The sequence below is a fragment of the Carassius auratus genome, unplaced genomic scaffold (genome assembly GCF_003368295.1).
Source record: "Carassius auratus strain Wakin unplaced genomic scaffold, ASM336829v1 scaf_tig00033856, whole genome shotgun sequence".
NCBI classification, from domain to species: domain Eukaryota; kingdom Metazoa; phylum Chordata; class Actinopteri; order Cypriniformes; family Cyprinidae; genus Carassius; species Carassius auratus.
The window spans coordinates 151717-173610 of record NW_020526107.1 but is presented as its reverse complement, the minus strand read 5'-3'; the positions used below and the strand labels follow the sequence as shown (position 1 = coordinate 173610).

At 37.2% G+C, this 21894-nt stretch overlaps 1 protein-coding gene across 2 annotated transcripts; it reads left to right on the top strand.

Annotated features, from left to right (window-relative positions):
* Positions 1-453: 453 nt before the first annotated feature.
* LOC113081321 (protein SSUH2 homolog) lies at positions 454-16314 on the top strand. 2 transcript variants are annotated; one of them, XM_026253404.1, is made up of 13 exons: positions 454-682; positions 791-846; positions 4656-4760; positions 5071-5143; positions 6059-6188; positions 9993-10053; positions 10226-10347; positions 11541-11603; positions 11839-11921; positions 13595-13687; positions 15319-15424; positions 15500-15607; positions 15801-16314. In XM_026253404.1, exons 1-13 carry the CDS (start codon positions 663-665, stop codon positions 15939-15941), a joined length of 1161 nt encoding a protein of 386 aa, XP_026109189.1. In that variant the 5' UTR covers positions 454-662; the 3' UTR covers positions 15942-16314. The 2 variants fall into 2 exon arrangements, with proteins under 2 accessions (XP_026109189.1, XP_026109190.1); XM_026253405.1 differs by lacking the exons at positions 454-682; positions 791-846 and adding an exon at positions 3853-4365.
* The last annotated feature ends 5580 nt before the right edge of the window (positions 16315-21894 follow it).

The window sequence follows — 21894 nt, the reverse complement described above, 5'->3', positions numbered from 1 at the left end:
TTAGAGCAGAAAAAAACCCACTTCACTGGTGTAGCTTTGGATGAATGAACAAGTGTAAAAGTTGTGACAACTAGCGCCCTTTTGCATCGAGACTACCCTGGATATACTGTCCATTTCACTGTATCCTGGTGCCACGTGCACCTATATGTTTCTAAAAGTAGCTACTCCTCACCTAAAGTAGTAAGTAAACAGCACTGGTTTCTCTGTCTGTCTGGTTCCTCGTTTTTGCTTTCATCAGCAGGTGGTTGTTTGTGTAGTAGTCCTACCGTCAAACTACGGAGAACCGAAAGTTCTTTTGCGTTCTTCAGAATAAGTTGCGTTCGTTTTCATTCGATTTGCGAGTTTTGCGAAGTTTGCATATGTTCCCTTTAAAACGCAAATATTTTACCTCACATTGCATTTTTCAGCATGTCCCCCTGGTGGCTCCGTGTGAAACTGAAACTGCACTTTGTTCTTGTGACACGCGCTACGTCTACGAATATTGCAAGGTTTACTCATTTTATGTACAATAGCTACACGTTTTTGTAGACTGAGCAATGGCTATTTGTTGAGCTTCCCCTGCATTTATGATTTGGGTAATTTAACGAAATAACAATCACATGACGATTACAGCATAAAGAAACTTGTTCAGGAACTCTCAATTTTACTTCTCATTTTTCAAAATGGAGAGATCGACAGTGGGGTACGTGTTTTTTTTTTTATCTAAGTCGTCATAACCGATATTTACATTATTTGTGCTTCGAAAAGCGCCAAAGCTTACTTCATTAAACTTCCTCTGCTTCCTCTGAAGTGATTATGGAGCTAACTACGGCACCGTTAACCCGGATTATGGATCACCAGCACCAGGTCAGAGATGGTTTTGCTGTGAAATGTACATAATCTCAGATTTCCACATGGCGGCACCTCATGACTACTTTTTCAGCGCTAAATTATTAATATTACCAAGTGACTGCGTAACGGTATTCATAATAACGCTTTTTTACGTAGGCCTATACGTAGTATTAATATTACTATTAATGTTAGAATTAGTATGCAGTACTTGTTCTAAAAAATTGTACAATTGCAATGCAAGTATCGGCAAAAATACCACAGGTACAGTAATCGTTACTATAGCCTACAGTAGGCCTATTTACAAAATATATAGGCTAGTATTCTCGAAATGTACAATTATATTCTGGTGTCATGGATCAACTTAAATATAATACATCTAAAAATTGGACTTTATAATTCCAGGCATGCAAAGTCTACTTACAGTACATTATAATGTGAAAAATTATGGTGAAATAGCATGTATTTTATTTAACACTTTATTTAACATTAATGAAAATTGACTGAGTGAACAAGAAATAAAACAAATAAATAAATAACATTATGAATCTGAGTAATTTATTATTTATAAAAATATTTGGTTCAATATCAACCCATACATACATCCACATCAATGGAAATATATGCACATCAACGGAAATGTCCTTAGCATCTAGTTATAACAGATTGCATAAATTTGTGTTTGCCTTTTTCTTCATCTTCCTGGAACACACTGCTCTGGGTGTGTGTGTGTTTACTACTGTGTGTGTGTGCACTTGGATGGGTTTAAAGCAGAGCACAAATTCTGTGTATGGACCACCATACATGAGCCACACTTCACTTTCAGATATTCTCCCTGGATATTATTTGACACTTTGCTATAAAGTTTAGTGTCCTTGTATAGCAACAGCCAGTGAATATTTAGGCTCTTAGAATTCTCTCACTGCAATCAGAGCCATTGAGAAACAGATGCAATGTCCCAATGTGCCTACTTATACTATACTAAAGTATGTACTCTTTTGTTTAAGAAAAAGTACACACTTTTGAGTGTGTAGGAGACCAGTAGGCAAGCTTTGAGGCACAGCCTACTGCCACATCTTTAACGGACCACCCTGCCGCAATTACAAACATCCTGTCACTGTAAACTGTTAACTTCCTACCGTATTGAAGAGAAAAGAAGTAGCACGTTGATCTGCCAGCTGTGGGTCTTTATGCCAATAACTCTGTTCAGATTTTTTTTGCACAATGATGGATTTAAAAATTAATGGTCAAACAGATGTTAAAAAAGTTCACGTTGTTGCCGATGAAACATAACACAGATAACATTTAAAAAAAAAATTCTACCAGGTTAAATGTTGATTATTAGTATTTCAAACATCTGCAATGTTTTAACACTTTTTATTCGTACTTTTAGTTCTCAAGAGAACCCTTTGCCAAAGTGCAATGGACTGTGGGAAATATTAACCATTAGAGTGTGCACACCATTAATATGTTATCATACTCTTTGGCAGTCAAATGTGACCAGACACTATAAGTATAACTTTAATTAAGTAAGATTAAATAATTGTACTATATTTTAGTTCAATTCTATTTAGTTAATATTTTGAGGACATTTTTGGTACTAAATAATATATGCACTAATTATGAATCATGAATGACTATTTAAAATGTAATTTTTTTTAATGTGTTTATTATTTAGCAGGGTTGTTGCTTGTTTGTTTGTATTTTATTCTTGTGCAGAGGCAAATTAGAGGCATTTGGTGACCAGAAAAATAATGTTAATATGTAATGCAATTGTTTAACCACTAGATGCCTCTTTGGCTGTTTAACAAATAATGCTTTTTTTTTTCTTTTCTCTTTTTGCAATTAATTTTTTTCTCTTTCAAAAACAAACAAACATATAAACTTAACATCAAACAGAACATAAACAAAAAAGGGGATACATATAACAGATACAATAAAACAATGTGTTGACTACATGCTAAAAAAAAAAAAAGAGTATCTCCAGTCATACTTGGTTACTTGTATTTTTATATTTTATGTAGCTATATTTAGAATGGACGGAAGATACCCTGATTGAATATTATCAAACATTCGATTTTATAAGTTTCGATTTTTTTATGTTAGATTTAAAACGGTTAATTGCTCACATTCCCGTGTTATTTTGTGATATTCACATAAGCATAAAATATTAAGAAAGACAAGCAAATACGGAATTTAGGTAATCCAATAATAAAAATTATGATTATAAACACAAGGCAAGGCAACCAAATGTATTCAGCGAGACTATTGTATTATTGGAATGGTCAGTCTTCATTGAAACTCATTAAACCAGTTTTTTTTTTTTTTTTTTTACTTTCCGAAAGAACCGGTTCGTAGAAAAGAACCGGACTTCCCATCATTGTTCATAATATTAAGCAAAAAGAGTAAACGAAAAAACAATCACTGCTCTTAACGTCTGTAGTTGGAATGTAGCCTATGGTGGCCGTGCCCGAGAAGGTTGAAAACCCGAGAAAGATTGCAGAAAGACTAAAAACCTGAAAATATGAAAAAATAGCTACTGGGTATTGTTGTTATCTAACTGAAGTTATGACATAACTCTCCATCTATTCTAACGATAAACATAAACCATAAGGCGCTTCATAAAAATAAAATACCACTACTGGCCAGATTTACGAGAGGCCAGGTCTAAAAAAACTTGCTCCTTGACACACTTCACATTCCTCTGTTCCTATTGCACACTAGGAGTGTTGCAACTCTGTTTCTCAATGGCTCTGGCTGCAGTCACGTGTTTTCTATGCTGCTTCGGTTTAAGATAAATGACACAGAACAGGATTCTGTTTGGGACGCATTGAGAAAGATTTTCAGTATTTTCCCCCTCTCAACACAAATCGCCTTGTTACAATATTCGAAACATGATCGTTGCAAATAAGTGTAGAACATTTTAAATATGCGTTTGTTTGAGCAATCGTCATTCTTTCTACGTAAGTTACTGTAAGTGAACGCTTCGAAATAACGGGGGCGGGGTTTGTGAACCCTGTTACCGTGTGAAATTGTTAAAATGACACTAAAACTCTGTTAAATACATTAGCAGTCACTGAGGAAAAACACAGTGTAATAGTTGTAACAACATTTATTAAGAGCATGAAGAATGTACCAAACTTGTTCCCTTTGCAACGTCTGACGAATCTGCTGGAAAGTGAAACGCACACATCCCCACAGACAAAGGACATTGACACCCCCCAGTAAACACGATCCCCTGTTTATCCACATCACCGATACTTCCTACAGTGGTATATGTCCAAGAACTTGTTAGATTCACTGAGTAATTCACTGAAAGCAGTGTTACTTATTGAAGGAACTTACGTTACTCCACCCAATTGTCCATTCAGCGCCATCCAATAGGAGCAGCTCTCGGATTATATATAGTACTATACAGTCCCAAACCATAAATAGACTATAGTAGACTTAAATCAATAGGCATTAGAGCGCACACTGCTCACCATTGGCTTCAGGGGTCTTACCAAGAACGAGAACCAGTTCTTCGAGATCTATAAAGTAAGTTCCGCACTATTTCTTTGTGAATAACATTTTTTTTTTTAATAGCGTTTTTTTTTTTTTTTGGCTAAGCAGCTGACGACTAATAACTGGTTATTTATAGGCCATGTTGACCAATCATAAATCGCAATTATTGTTTCAGAAGCTGTGCAGTAAATAAGTAAATGTTTGAACGCATCCTGCCATTTCTGATATATTTTAAGCTGAATTTTATTAATGGCTACTATTTGTCTTTCTTGCACATCCAGTGGAAAACCTACCTAACCAGTTTGTTTTGAATCCCCATTCAGCCATGGCGGCCGCACCCGCAGCAAACATGTACGGACCTTCTGCACCCCCTCCAAACATGTTCGATACTGTCCCAGGATATGAAGGAACTTTGGCTGGCGGAGGCGGTAAGAAGCATGCAAGTTATATCAAACAACAACGATGCTTTACAAAACACTTCAGCGTGCCAAAATGTGCATATGGTGCAATCAAGTCATGACGGATGGATCATAGATACAAGTTGAAAGCACATAAACGTCACTACAAAACAGTAATTAAAACTGGAAAACGTTTATTCAAGCCAATAGTTTCCGAATAGAGGACATGTTGGTGCAAGTTGCATGTACCAGATTGTATTGAATGCAACAGTAGAGCTTATAGTATTTTCAGCACATAAATACATGACTGAGCTTCCTAGTTTTGTCTCTGTTTTCACAGGTGGGTTTCTTCCACCTCCCATGCCATCTGTACCAATGCCAGCACCTGAACAGCCCCCCAGCCCAGACTGGCAGTAAGAGCTTTTTATCTGTGCAAAAAGCGCTCACCTATGATATGTAGTGTTTATACAAAAATGGCTATTTTTCATTAAAATAACAGTATTTTTAAAACATTGGCGTTAACTTCAGTACAGTAAAAGCTTAGCAAATAAATGTTTTCTTTGCAATTTTGTCAGACAATATACCGTAATTCCTCAAATAAAAGCCGGGGGCTTTATTTACCTGAACTGCAGAAGGTAACATGCTTTTATTTGAAGCAGGATTTTATTAGAGGCAGGCCTTTATTTCTACTTCCATCTGTTTGATAAGTAATTGTTTTAAATAAAAGCGATAGCGTTCCAGTGGACACAGATCATAACATTAGCACAGAATCCGTTCAGAATCAATCACCAAAAGAATCCGTTCGGTTCAGACATGCAGTGAGTCAGTCTGCTTCACTCTGAATCACACATACGTATTATCATCAGCTCCTCGGTTCTTGAATTGGATGCATCCGACAGAAGCGGTTCTCAGTTCAGTGTACTGGTGATACGAAAACCGATGCAACCGGTTTTTGACTCGAATGAGAAACACTCCGGCAGCATTTGTCCGTGTTGACCACGCCCCTGGCCACTATAAGAAGCTCCGTGTTTATTTGACTACTGGTTTTTATTTGAGGAATTACGGTATATAGCTATGTACTGTAGCTGCTTTTATATTCACGTTGTGGGGGGGTCATCATATATTAAGGTTTTTGGCATCAAAAAGTTTGAAAGCTTTATCTCAAATGCATTCTGCTGATTCACCTTATTCTGCACTATGACCTGAATGTGGTTTGTTACTTTAGTAAAACACCTAAAAAGGGTCAGGGAGGTACTGAAAATGTCACAACACACCCTGTTAGACGTGCAAAGGTCACTTACATATTGATATTTTCTCCCTGATATCAGTATACCCTCCATCTCAGAGGACAGGGCACGTGAAGCTTTCGCAGCATACGTCTCCAGCAAGTGCTGCTATAGTTCTGCCCCCGTCAAAGATGGAGTCTTAACCAATATGGAGTCCTTTAATACCTACAGGGTAAGACCTACAATAAATCATCTACATTATGCCGTTTTCTTCTTTGGTATGTGTTTTCTTTACATATAATGTACAAGACATATAATTTTAAGGCCTGGAGGAGGATGAGCAGGTTCTTACAGAAATTGCTTGGACCACTCTGAAGCCTATGCAGTATCGCTTTATATGGGCAAAACAACAAGCTGAAACTCCCCATCACCAGCCTTAAAGAATTTATGGTGATCGGCACTAGGTAGTTGCTGCAATACTAGGAGTCCTCAGACCCAACAGTCTCTCAGGCAGGGATTGAGGTCAGGACAGGGCTGAAATGGAAGTTATCTGAGGCTGTGGATGTTGCGGAGTCACATCTGAACAAAGGGCATTGGTGGGCACAGTGGTTGAAGGAAGCGCAGACCTGAGCAGCAACACGGCATCATGCTATGGCAAGGCAAGGAGGTTGGATAAGAGGTCGCAGCTCCAGGATGAGGTCAGCGCATTGCTTGAGGAAGTGCAAGACAGCAGGATTGTTAGGATGCACCAGCAGGGAGCCTGGACAAGTTGGAAACAAGTAATAGTACGCAAAGTTACTTAGGCCAAGCTCTTGAAATCTAAGCCCTACTGAATAAAATTCTTAATACAGGCCATCTATGATGTACTACCAAGCCTGATCAATCTTTTCTGCTGGGAGAAGATAGTGACCAACTTGTCCTCTGTGCCTGAAGAGAGGAACCCAGGATCACATTCTTAGCAGCTTTCTAAGAACCCTGAGTGAGGGGCGCTATCGTAAGTGTCATGACAAAGTTCTGAAGAGCATTGCACAGGGTTCCTCAAATCCAGTCCTAGAGGACCACTGCCATTTAGGGCCTTATAGGTAAGTAATGATAATTTGTAACTGATACGGAACTTAATAGGTAGCCAGTGCAGAGACTGTAAAATTGGGGTAATATGATCATATTTTCTTGACCTGGTAAGGACTCTAGCTGCTGCATTTTGGACTACCTGTAGCTTGTTTATTGACGAAGCAGGACAACCACCTAGAAGTGCATTACAATAGTCTAGTCTAGAGGTCATGAATGCATGAACTAGCTTTTCTGCATCAGAAACAGATAACATGTTTCGTAGCTTGGCAATGTTTCTAAGATGGAAGAATGCAGTTTTTGTAACATTGGAAATATGATTTTCAAAAGACAAATTGCTGTCTAATATAACACCCAGATTTCTGACTGTAGAGGAAGTAACAGTACATCCGTCTAGTTGCAGATTGTAATCTACAAGATTCTGTGTAGTGTTTTTTGGTCCAATAATTAGTATCTCTGTCTTATCCGAATTTAATTGGAGAAAATTGTGTGTCATCCAATCTTTTACATTTTTAACACACTCTGTTAGCTTAGATAATTGGGAAGTTTCATCTGGTCTCGTTGAGATATATAGCTGAGTATCATCAGCATAACAGTGGAAGCTAATTCCGTATTTTCTAATAATATTACCAAGGGGCAACATATATATTCAAAATAGAAGGGGACCTAGGACGGATCCTTGTGGCACTCCATATTTTACTGATGATAAATGAGATGACTCCCCATTTAAGTAAACAAAATGGTAGCGATCGGACAGGTAGGATCTAAACCATCTTAGAGCCTGCCCTTGAATACCTGTATAGTTTTGTAATCGATCTATGAGTATGTCATGATCTATGGTGTCGAACGCAGCACTAAGATCAAGTAAGACTAGAAATGAGATGCAGCCTTGGTCTGACGCAAGGAGCAGGTCATTTGTAATTTTAACAAGTGCAGTTTCTGTGCTATGGTGGGGCCTGAAACCTGACTGAAATTCTTCATACATATCATTTTTATGCAGGAAGGTGCTCAATTGAGCAGACACAACTTTCTCTAAAATTTTAGACATAAATGGAAGATTTGAAATAGCCCTATAATTTGCCAGTACACTAGGATCTAGTTTTGGTTTCTTAATAAGAGGCTTGATAACCGCCAGCTTGAATGGTTTTGGGACGTGTCCTAAAGTTAACGACGAGTTTATGATATTGAGAAGCGTTTCTTCTGCTACAGGTAACAGCTCTTTCAGTAATTTTGAGGGTACAGGATCTAATAAACATGTTGTTGGTTTAGATACAGTGATAAGTTTATTTAGCTCTTCCTGTCCTATGGTTGTAAAGCACTGCAGTTTATCTTTGGGTGCGATGGATGAAACTGAAGTGTTAGACGCTGTAGAATCTACATTCGCTATTGTATTTCTAATGTTATCTATTTTATCAGTGAAGAAATTCATAAAGTCATTACTATTTAACGTTGGTGGAATATTTGAATCAGGTGGCATCTGGTAATTTGTTAACTTAGCCACTGTGCTAAATAAAAACCTAGGATTGTTTTGGTTATTTTCAATGAGTTTGTGTATATGCTCTGCCCTAGCAGTTTTTAGAGCCTGTCTATAGCTGGACATACTGTTTTTCCATGCAATTCTAAAAACTTCTAAGTTAGTTTTTCTCCATTTGCGTTCAAGACTACGAGTTAATTTCTTGAGAGAGTGAGTATTACTGTTATACCATGGTACAGTACGTTTTTCTCTAACTTTTTTCAATTTGATTGGGGCAACAGCTTCTAATGTATTAGAGAAAATAGTGCCCATGTTGTCAGTAATTTCGTCTAATTCGTGTGTATTTTTGGGTACAATTAGCAGTTGAGATAGATCAGGCAGGTTATTTGCGAATCTTTCTTTGGTGGCTGGAACAATAGTTCTGCCCAGACGGTAACGCTGCGACATATAGTTAATATCAGTTATACGCAGCATGCACGATACAAGGAAATGGTCTGTAATATCATCACTTTGAGATACAATATCTATAGCAGTAAGATCGATTCCATGTGATATAATTAAATCTAGTGTATGATTAAAACGATGAGTGGGCCCGGTGACATTTTGCTTGACTCCAAAAGAGTTTATTAGGTCAGTAAACGCAAGTCCTAATGTATCATTTGCATTATCAACGTGAATATTAAAATCTCCCATGATTAGCGCCTTATCAACTGTAACTAGAAGGTCTGAGAGGAAATCTGCAAATTCTTTCAGGAATTCTGTATACGGCCCTGGTGGTCTATACACAGTAGCCAGAGCAAGAGATACATTAGATTTCTTTTGCATGTCTGACAGAGTAACATTTAGCAGAAGTATTTCAAAAGAGTTAAACCTGTATCCTGTTTTCTGGGTAACATTGAGAATATCACTATATATTGTTGCAACACCCCCGCCACGACCAGTCTGACGGGGCTCATGCTTATAACAGTAGTTTGGTGGAGTAGACTCATTTAGACCAAAATAATCATTTGGTTTTAGCCAGGTTTCAGTCAAGCAGAGTAAATCAAAACTATTATCTGTGATCATTTCATTTACAATAACTGCTTTTGGTGCGAGTGATCTAATATTTATGAGCCCAAACTTTAAAAATTGTTTTTGTTCATTTACTTTACATTTTTCTGGTTTAATTACGATACGATTTTTTCTAGATCCTACATTATATTTATATTTTGACCTCACTATTCGGGGAAAACTCCGATACCAACTCAAGTAAGCAAGTCTGGCTCAGGAGAGGAGAGCCTTGGGTGGGGTAGTGGTACATGGACACAAGTTGGTTCTTGATCAATCCCGACTGGGTCACCTGGGCAAGGTTGTCTGATTATTGAAAGACTGGAAACACCTGATGACGCCAAGAAACATCACTGATTATGTGTCCGGAAGCATCACATGGTGATTGTATGTCAAAACTTGATGTGATATGTACTTGATCGAACTAAATGCTGCTTCTGTTCTCAGTATCGTTTGGAGACGTTCACGGAGTCCAGATCTACTGAATGGAGTCAGGAGCCTTACACAGGTACCCAGAAGTTTACACTTCATGCAGTCTTTTGCTTTCATTTACAATGGATACAAATCTGATCTTGTATTCCTGTACTATATTCAAATCTTACATGATGCAAATGCCAGGATGGAAAAAAAAAAATCTGCATTAAATGTGACTCCTAATCCATAAAAACATAACATTTCAGGTCAGCCTGTGGATGCTGGTCTTCAGCCTGCTCCAGGTCCGTGGCAGATTGCAGCTCAACCTCCGGCCTTCTTTCAAGAGCAGAAGCAGACCATTAAAGTGCCCTTTACTTCCTCAGTCAAGGTTTGAGCTTTAACCACATGATCCACAAAAACTAAAGGAGCAGGTCCCATTCGACACACTTTAATCTGTGTTCCGGCAATTGTTTCCGGGTCGCTAGATTTTGCACTTTCACACTGCCAGTGATTACCCGGGATATGTGCGTGCTTTCACATACAACCCGTAAAGGTCCTGTAATGACACGTGACATCAGGGTGTGACATGTAATGTATGAGTCGAAAACGTTAGGCACGTTATACTTTCACTGAAGCAAACGAACGATCTCAGCTTCAGCGCGGAAACTAACTGATCTCTGCTTCATTACAGTTTGCACATTTTTTGCCGTGAACGTAGATCTTCCTTCAAAAAACCTGGTAAAAGAGTCACGTTATAATGTGCGTCATCACTACGACACCGCATTAGATCTGAATTTTGTTCACACCGCGCTCATCCCAGGATTGAACACGGCAATGTTACTAGGTCCCCGACCTGGGTTCAATGCCAGAATCAATTCTGGGACGTGTTTGCTTTCACACAGATGGTTCACACAGCATTTCTGCATGAAAACACATTCTACAGCATTTTATTTAATATTCAAGATCACCAGAACATTCATTTTATTTATTTTGTCTGTGGAGCAAAACAGTCGCTTTCCGGAAGCAAAAGTCTTATTCATTTTCACAATACGATAGTGAATTTTAAATGATTGCATAAAAACCTTTTAAAGACAGACGTGCCATGAGCTACAGTATGAGGTTGTTTATCGATGGTTTACATATGCTTTTGAAGCCATAAGCCTGCATTCAAAATTTATGGTGAAGAGCTACATTACCCATGATTCTGCATGAAGAAATTCTGCAATAAGAAATTGTGACAAGTAAATTGTACCAAAAAACCACCCTCTCAGATGAAGCACTATGGATGATTTAATAGTCTCTCTGCATTTTCAGAATACGTTGTTATGCTTTGATTTTTACGTCATAGCTGGATTGGTTTGCTTAGATGGCTTATAACTCTTTAACAATGACTTTTAAAAATCCCTAAGGGAATAAGGAATAGGGACAAAGAAAGATATCTGGAACCAAGGCTGCTTAAAAAGTGTTTGCTTTCTAAAGTACAAATGCCTTTTGGCTTCCTGCCGCAGGTAAACTTGCCAGAAATGGTTATGTTCAATTAGTCGGATCATATTTGAGCATTATATTCTGTTTGCTCCCTAGAACTGTCACTTGTGTCTGGGAAGGGGAAGAAGCCCCTGTACCAACTGTGCTGGAGCTGGAAATGTAAGTAAATTTTGACTAGCACAGACTGAACAAGCTGCAGGCCAGGCGTTTTATTGTTATCAAAGAAAAATAAAGCACTTGTGTTGAGTAAACGTATCTCATTGTATGATGACTGGATAGCAATTCAAGTTGAATTGTGCACACAAACCACAGAATGTTTTTTTTAATTGTTCATCATATGACGCAAACACTATAATATATGACCTGTTTGTCCTCTATTGTTTTCCATGTGCAGAAAGTCTGTTGGGTGTGTAATGGCTCTGGTAACCGTAGTGGTGAAGACCGCTGCTCGCACTGCAATGGGCGCGGACGTGAAAAGTAAGTCTTCTAAAGCATTATATACAGTAATGAGGCATTTGTTCAAAACTGGTTTCTCTCTCTAAAAAAATGGCTTGCTTATCTTAATTGTGACCCTGGACCACAAAACCAGTCATAAAGGTAAATTTTTCGAAATTGAGGTTTATACATAATCTTAAAGCTGAATAAATAAGTTTTCCATTGATGTATGGTTTGTTAGGATAGGACAATATTTGGCCGAGATACAACTATTTGAATATCTGGAATCTAGGGCCTGTTCTTCGTACGTCGCTTATTACATCCGAGATCAAATGACACCTCCAAGATGATATCGTGCTAATCCTGATCCAGCTAATTGGGTTCTTCGAACACACCTGTTGTGTATGATTAGTATCGCTGGATTGAGTTATCTGAGATAATTGCACGTTCATGTGTTGTCTTAAAAGGGGATATGTATCGATACTCGAAACCATGATCAGCAGTGCAGCGATTGGCTGGTGGAGAGACGGCAATGTAATGACGTCATATAATTTAAAACGACACCTGACGAAAAACTTGACAAATTTCTGGACTTTTATAAGGAAACAGCCAAGCAAACAAAACTACATAAATGTGATAATAGATACATGAGACAGATAATAGATACATGTTTTTATTTTATTAGAATTTTTTTCATTATTCCCAATTATTTAGATTCGCAATTTATAATAGTTGTGCAGTCTTTAACTTTTTTTTATTTTAATGTAGAAATTATCTATTCATTTCATTTTATATTTGGACAGATTTGTTCATGACCGCATTAATGAAAGTTTCTAAAGGGTCAATATCATGATATCTGCATCTCCTGCGCTCCATCAAGCCACTCTTATAATAGCAGTCATCACTCAAAATAACTCTATTATCTGTATAGCATGTGTGTAAGACTCTAATACAATTATGAAGTAATAATTTTATGACAAATAAATATTTCCGTGAGTAATACTGGCTGTGTCTATAGTAGGCTGTTATGGACTACACAACATTTTTATATTATTTTTAATTTTTTTTAATGATTATTATTTTAAATCATTGTCCCTGGATCAGTACAATACTCTTATAATAAAGTAGCGGTGGTAGCAGGCATATTTTGAGTATCAGTTCTGGTTGAAAAGAAGCGATCTAATTCTGTTTACATGAAATAAGCTGCTTCTGAGCAGGTTCAAGCTTACGGACCTGTTGCTATGACAGCAGCTCCGGGATGAGCTTCGAAGAACCAAATGGTCCAAGATCACGCCAAATCGTCAACATTCAAATCCAGCTAACTGAATAAGCGACGTATGAAGAACGGGCCCCTGATGCTGCAAAAAAGTCAAAATATTGAGAAAATCGCTTTTAAAGTTGTCCAAATGAAGTTCTTAGCAATGCATATTGCTAATTAAAAATACATTTTTATATATTTACAATAGGAAATTGACTAAATATCTTCATGGAACAAAATATCATGACAAAATATCTTAATATCATAATGATTTTTGGCATAAAAGAAATATCTTTAATTTTGGCCAATACAGTGTATTTTTGCTGCAAATATATTTACAATATTTTTAATTTCTTGTATTTGTATAACTTTTGTGGGTTGAGTTCAGATTAATCCTGCAGGGGGCTTCAGTGGTTGGGTATTTTTCTGAGTTTTGACTTGTTTGGATGCGTTTCAGCTGTACTTCATGTAGCGGCAGCGGCTCCTCCCAGTGTACCACCTGTCATGGAAAGAGACAGCTGCTCGTCTTCATCAACCTGAATGTTAAATGGTATGATCTGTATGATATAACATACGTGTTTGCTAAGGCAGGCATGGCTGTTTACTATATTAACTAGCTCCTCAGTCACTCTTTGTGCTATACAGTGCTCTTCACTAATATTGACACCCTTGGTAAATATGAGCAAAGGTGGCTGTGAAAATAAATCTGCATTGTATATCCTTTTGATTTTTCATTAAAAAAAAAAAAATCACAAAATATCTAACACATCATTTAAAGTAAAACAATTGAAAGTTAAGGGGGGGGGTCTCATAATTAAATAGTTTTTCTCCAATGCATGTTGGCCAAAATTATTGGCACCGCTAGAAATTATTTTGAGTAAAAGTATATTACAATTAATTTGGGTGACTAGGAGCATGAAATTGTACAGCCATTCCTGTTCCACATGTTTATAAATATGAGGAACACAAAGGCCAAATACTTCTTAATCATCCATCACACGGAGTAAAACCAAAGAATATAGTTCTGATATCCAGAACATGATTTTTGAGCTTTACAAAATAGAAACTGGCACAGATTGGTTGAGATTTGGGGTCAGAAAACCAAAAAAAAAAAAAAAAACATAATATATCAAACAACCCCTAAATCACATGTTATTCGGGAGGGTTTCAAGGAAAAATTCTCCTTGCTCACCCAAAAACAAACTCTGGAATATTCAGTTGTCAGACATGACTCGAACTTCAAATGGCACTGGCTTCTACGGTCAGACGAAAAGCTTTTGAGCAGCAAAACCACCAGATAAGTTTAGTACAAATGGGGATAAAAAGTACCCCATATCCAGAGTTCAATATACAGCTGGATCCTTAATGTTGTGGGCCTGCTTTTCTGCTGGAGGTCCTGGACATCATGTTCAGATACATGGCATCATGGATTCAGTCAAATACTTAAAGATAAAAAATCTAAACCTGACTGCTTCCGTTAGAAATCTTATAATGGGCCGTAGTTGGATATTCCATCAGGACAATAATCCAAAACCAATATTAAAATCAACACAAAAATGGGTCTCTGAGTGCAAAAGAAGCTTCTGCCATGGCCGTCCCAGTGCTCTGACGTGAGCCCTGTAGAAAATGAGTGAGGTGAACCGCATGGAGCTGGGAATCTGAAGGATCTGGAGAGATAGTGCATGAAGGAATGTTCTCCGATCTCTTATCAGGTGTTGTCCAAACTCTTCAGGCATTATAGGAGAAAACTTAGAGCCAACGTGAACCTCAGAAAACATTTATTTCACATTGAGATTTTCCCCCCACTTTCGACTGTTTTACTTCAATGATTTGTTAGAAGTTTGTGAATTTTATATATATATATATATATTTTTTTTTTTACGAAATATCAAAAAGATGAATAATGCAGATTTATTTTCATGCTGCCTTTGCTTATTTACCTATGGTGCCAATATTAGTGGAGGGCACTTTATATATGATTCCTGCAGTTTGAGGAGATGTTTGTGGTTCTGTTTCTAAACGATCATACTCGTAGACTTACATTGAAGTCATTCTTTGCACAAGAGAGCCCTTATTTATATATTAAATAAAAATAAATCAAGTCATTATTATTTCATGAAAATCAAAAAGTCTTTCAAACTGAACTGTCTCATTCATAAAGCTATTTTTGGACTATTTCAGGAGCATAGAGAAGGATGATTTCGTAGCGCAAGATTCAAGTGGTCTGAAAGTGGAAAAACTGCAGGAGGTTTCTGGGAAGGAGCTCTTTAAAGACTCCCAGTATATGGTATGAACATAACATGCATATAGTGAGAGGTTCGTTGAAAAGTGTAAGTTTATCAGATGGTTATGTTTACTGTAGGTCTATCCAGTGAGGGGCTTTCCAGATGTTTCTGTTGCACAAGCTTCTGAGCGTTTAATAAGAGAACATCAGGGGAAATATGCCCAAACATCCCGCATTTTACAACAGGTACCACTGTCTTCATATGTTTATGTGCTTTCAGACCTTTTTATATTTTCATTACCATTCATAGTTTTCAATTATAATTTGCATATTTGTATATAAAAAAACAATGTAAATGACAAACTGTGCTATATCATTTCCAGTCTGTAACTAGAGACAACCATCACGCTGAACATTTCTGTAATGTAATCTGTTTCAGAGGCAGACGATCGAGCTCATTCCCATAACCAAAGTGAACTACAGGTGGAAAGGAAAGCCTAATTTTTACTATGTGTATGGAAATGAGTTTAAAGTGAACGCTGATGACTATCCCGCCACCTGCTGCTGTTCTGTCATGTAACATCAAATACACCTGACCTGGACAGTAGAAGTACAATATAAATACTGTACATCCATTAAGATGAACAAGTGTAATGTATTTGGGCTTGATCAATATACATCCTATATATCCCAGAATCATGACATGTTTAGATGACAGACACAAAACTCAGGCTGCCCGAATGGGGCATTGTATATGCAGCTTAATCATTTACACTGTATGTAACATTTTATATCAACTGACTCAATATGACCAAATGTGGATTACTAACCCTCTTGTAGATTGCATGCATTTTTCTAACTATTGAAGAATGTGAAATAGTCTATAGTAAATCTTAAAAAAAAAAAAAAACAATGTATTAAGTTTAATAAAGTCATGAGAATACACCCCAAAATTTTTCCCATTGTATTTGATTTTTTGTTTTGTTTTTAAGACTAGACATTCAAAACCAAACCATACTTGCCAACACTCATTAAACACAATCACAAATCAGAAAAAGTTTTAACATTGGAGTCCCCATGCTAACGGCACCCAATATGAAATGGGCCCAAGATCATCAAGATCGGACAGTGGATGATTGGAAGAAAATGGCCTGTTCTGATGAATCAAGATTCCTGGTTTCATCACGTCGATGGCTCAGCCCAGATATGGTGATTACGAACAGAGACTATGACACCTGGATGCACCGTGTGGCTGACGGCAGCGGTGTTATGATGTGGGCGATGTTTTTCTGAGACATTTTTGGCCATGTTATGCCAATAGCACAATCCCTAACAGCAAGGGCTTTGATTTTGGCATTGGTGGGAATGTAACCACAGACAACAGACATTTGATTGTTTGATCAGAATTATTGCTTGGGACAATTTAGTATTTGCTGGATATCGGTAGGGACATGTAATAGCTTCCCTACTAAATGATCTATACAGGTCCTTCTAAAAAAATTAGCATATTGTGATAAAAGTTCATTATTTTCCATAATGTAATGATAAAAATGAAACTTTCATATATTTTAAATTAATTGCACACCAACTGAAATATTTCAGGTCTTTATTGTTTTAATACTGATGATTTTGGCATAGAGCTTATGAAAACCCAAAATTCCTATCTCAAAAGATTTGCATATTTCATCCGACCAATAAAAGAAAAAGTGTTTTTAATACAAAAAAAGTCAACATTAAAATAATTATGTTCAGTTATGCACTCAATACTTGGTCGGGAATCCTTTTGCAGAAATGTCTGCTTCAATGCGGCGTGGCATGGAGGCAATCAGCCTGTGGCACTGCTGAGGTGTTATGGAGGCCCAGGATGCTTCGATAGTGGCCTTAAAGGTGCTGTAGGGAACTTTTGGAAAAAATATTTTTTACATATTTATTAAACCTGTCATTATGTCCTGACAGTAGAATATGAGACAGATAATCTGTGAAAAGAATCAAGCTCCTCTGGCTCCTCCCAGTGGTCCTATTGCCATTTGCAGAAACTCCATCGCTCCCGGTAAAAAAAAAAACAATCGGAGCTGCGGTCAGTAACTTTGTTTGTGTTCAAAATGTAGAAAAATGTATATAATAAGCGAGTACACCATGAATCAATTTTCCAAACCGTGTTTTTGGCTTGTCCTGAATCACTAGGGTGCACCTATAATAAGTGTTTATATTCGGACTATTTTAGATTGCTTCGGGGATACCGCGGCGGAGTAATCCAGTACCTTTGTGATTCTTCATAGACATATGCCGCGTTTCCACCGAAATTACCCGGAACATTTGTACCAGGAACTTTTTTTACCAGGAACTTTTTTCCCCCCAGACCTGTTGCTTTCTGCGTTTCCACCGTGGTGTGAAGTACCGGGTAGATTAGGCAAATAGACTGGTGATGTAAGTCTGCGTGCGTTTCTCAATACAAAGTTCCGCTGATAAAAAAAAAAAAAAAAAAGTACGCTGATTTTGGACGTGCATCATCGGTACTTAGTTCAGACTTTGTGCATTCGACTTGGGAGTGTGATGTCCTTGACTACGCAAGTCAGGTAAATCTATAAACAGCAGCGTACTTGATAACTTCAGTCATCAATTACTCCAGATAAATAGTTTTGGTGAATATGTCAACATTCACTATATTCAGTCATTTCCTGTCCAAACTCCAGAAAAGACAGCACAGCAGATTTGCTCATTCTAGAGGCTATAAAAAGATGTATATGTGAAAAGTGATAACTGACATTAAATAAATACTGTAATAGTGTATGTTTCGATGTGGAAAGCAGTTCGGAATGGAAATATTGATATTTTATTTGTTAACAACATCGATACAGGATAACGAATCAGTTGAGTCAGTTCGGGAGTTCGTAGCGGGTTCGCGAATCATATGAATCATTTCGGGGATCGCAAATCATTTGAATCAGTTCAGGAGTTCGGAGGGCTTCGCGGATCATTTGAGTCAGTTCGGGAGTTAAAAGCGTGTTCGCGAATCATTTGAGTCAGTGGGAGTTCCATACGGGATCACGAATCATTTGAGTCAGTTCGGGAGTTCGGAGCGGGTTCGCGAATCATTTGAGTCAGTTCGGGAGTTCGTAGCGGGTTCGCGAATCATTTGAGTCAGTTCGGGAGTTCAAAGCAGGTTAGCGAATCATTTGAGTCAGTTCGGGAATTCGGCTCGTGAATCATTTGAGCCAGTTCGAGAGTTCGGAGCAGGTTCGCGAATCATTTGAGCCAGTTTGGGGTTCGCGAATCATTTGAGTCAGTACTGAATACTAGTTCCAATTACGTTTTCCAAGCGTGTTTAGGTGTGATATATGTGAACTCTTATTTTTTGTTTTAATGATGTGCCTTTTAACAGTATCAAGTATATTAAACAACTAAACAATTCGTGCCTAAAAAGTGCACGCATCTAGGCTAATGTAAAGTTACATGATGAAGTCATACTAGTGCGCATGTGCATTTTGAGTGCGATCTTTCACTGCATTATTCGGTGTATTCAAATGCATTTATGAATGCATGTGAATGATCACAAAATTCAAGATATGGGGGTTAGAAAATGTATATATTTATATAATTTTATGAAGTTAATCAATATCACACGAAGAGTGCCCTTTCAGTTTTTCTCCAAAAATCAGCATGATTAAAATGTGATATTAAGTTACAAACAATAATTTAATTACAAATACAAAATGTTGCAACCCCAATGAGTTCAAATGAGGAATCTTTATATTACCAAACTTCAGAGAGAGGAAGGGTAATTATAAGTCATGATCTGCAAGATTATCCACAATCTGATGTGATCCGACCACCTCAGAGAAAACCAGTGTTGAGCTGCTGCAAGAGGTTTTGAAGCACAGCAGCTGTGGTCAAAGAGTTATCGTGTGTTCTGATTGGTGGATGATGATGATGATGATGAGTGGATAAAGACTAGAGCAGTCAAATAGTGAGAGAGTGATCTGCTCACCTGGTTATGTTCGTGGACAGGGACTGGGAATAAAAAGCGGCCCTGGACTTTGACTAAACCTGGCCCAAAGCAATCGGCAAGCAGAAACTAGACAACAGTCTGTCTGCGCCATCTTTGTGTACGGTTGATTTAAACACTCAACTTAAACACTCTCTGTACTGTCAGGTATTTTGTCTACTTCTGAGGGTGCACTAAAAAAAAAAATCTAGGATGTGACTATCTGACTTAAAAGTAATTTAAAGTTGAGCTGGAGAGAGTGTCTTTCTCTGCTCTTGGTCTAAGCTCAACCTGAATACAATTATGAAATGAATAAAAAGAAAAAAACGGTTTGATTCCAAGATAGCATGGAATAGATTATATAATATGTCATAACAGCATATTATACAATCTATTCCATGCTGTCTTAAAATTAATTTATTACTTAATAATCTTAATTAATTTATGCAGTTAATTAATATTACTGCACAGATAATAATACCACATCTAAATGAAAATACACCATTACAAATGTAACTTCTGTATTCAAAATCTTCAAAGAATTTAAGCATTAACTGTAATGTTACCAACATTTTTAAAAGTAAAAGCACAAAATATTTCTTAATATTAGCTACAGCATGTGACATTTTACAGCTAAAATGTTGAAGTTTAGCTGTTTTAACTACTGTAATCATTAAAAATGTAGCAACCTGAATATCACTTCATCCCTAGCAAGTACCTCTTTCTCCTCTCATGTTCCATACTTACTGTTTTTTTTTTTCGGACTATAAGTTCATTGAGGGACGTCATTCCACAATTTAGGGCTTGCTCGAGAGAAAGCTCGGTCACCTTTTTGTTTATATTTTCTTTTTGATTCTCCTTCTCGTAAAAGGTCATACAGATTTCATTTCAGTTGGAGACAGATCTGGACTTGCAGGTAGACCAGTCAAGCATGTTATCCTCTCTGTGTCTGCCAGAGTTCTCAAGTATTATCAAATGCTTGGAGTGAGATCACATATGGTTAGGGGAGGAGACCTAATGGAGCCCATCTGCCCCCCCCCCTCCCCTCCCCAATTTTACCCATTGTTCATAATTAACCAGGACAAATTGAAATTATAACTATAATTAATTATATTAATTATAATATAATTGCTATATCTCATAAATGACATAGCAATTCATCACATCAAATATACTCTTTAATGTTATATGTCCAAATTTCAAATAATCAAAAATGTATATAACAAATTGCTCAGTTTGGAAAAAAACTAATATTTTTGCATTTTGAATGTGTCTAGTCGAAATGGTATAATGATTTATTGTGTGGTGGGAAATTGTGAACAAATGGACATATTATAGTATTAAGGAGTATTAAGGAGTTGTGTGTGCGTGTGTGTGTGTGTACACAAGAGTCCACACTCCAGCGTATGATAGGTGTACATTTTTAGTGTTTGTTGCACATTTTGATGACATCTTTGAAAAATACAAATGCAATGGCAACAGAATATGAAAATATTACCCAGAGCACTCTGCTTTAATACATGTAGCCTTAATGTAACTAAAAATACTATTAATATAATATATAATAAAAAATAAAATGAAGAAATACATCTTCATTCCTTCCCATACCCACTAACATTTCCCTTAGTTTCAGATAACGTAAGCTAGCCAAACTGAGCCAAAGATTCTGGTCTGGTTGTTGCATAGTAGTTGTAGAGTTTTGCTGCATCAATAATAATGTATACCATGAGCTATATGTTAAATGTTCTAGCCTAAAAAATATTAGACAAGCTTTCTACAGACCCGGAAGAGAAGACAATGCTGAATAAAGTCGTAGTTTTTGCTATTTTTGGACCAAAATGTATTTTCGATGCTTCAACAAATTTTAACTGACCCTCTGATGTCACATGGATTACTTTGATGATGTTTTTCTTACCTTTCTGGACATGGTTGGTATACCGTACGCACAGCTTCAATGGAGGGACTGAGAGCACTCGGACTAAATCTAAAATATCTTAAACTGTGTTCCGAAGATGAACGGAAGTCTTACTGGTTTGGAACGACATGAGGATGAGTCATTAATTATATAATATTCATTTTTGGCTGAACTATCCCTTTAAAGGGGGGGGTGAAATGCTATTTCATGCATACTGAGTTTTTTTACACTGTTAAAGAGTTGGATTCCCATGCTAAACATGGACAAAGTTTCAACAATTAAGTTGTTCCAAAAATACCTTTTCTGGTTTGTCACAAGTTCCGGAAAGTTTTTTTCGAGTATGGCTCTGTGTGACGTTAAATGGAGCGGAATTTTCTTTATATGGGTCCTGAGGCGCGCGCTCCCGTATAACAGAGCAGAGACGAGACATTCACTGATCAGAGCGAGAGTGAAATGTCACAAAAGAAGCGTGTTTTTGGTTGCCAGGGCAAGACAACTCTGCACAGATTACCAAAAAAAAAAAAACAGCATTAAATGACCAGTGGATGGAGTTTATTTAGTGTTTTTGTTTGTTCCCTGCATTTCGAAGATGCTTGTTTTACAAACAAGGCCCAGTTTGAACGACAGATTTGC

Excerpts from the sequence above, each read along its gene's own strand:
- LOC113081321 (XM_026253404.1), top strand. The coding sequence starts at position 663 with ATGGAGAGATCGACAGTGGG. Across the intron at positions 5,144-6,058 it reads CCCCCCAGCCCAGACTGGCA|TATACCCTCCATCTCAGAGG; the intron begins GTAAGAGCTTTT and ends CCCTGATATCAG. Across the intron at positions 13,688-15,318 it reads ATCAACCTGAATGTTAAATG|GAGCATAGAGAAGGATGATT; the intron begins GTATGATCTGTA and ends GGACTATTTCAG.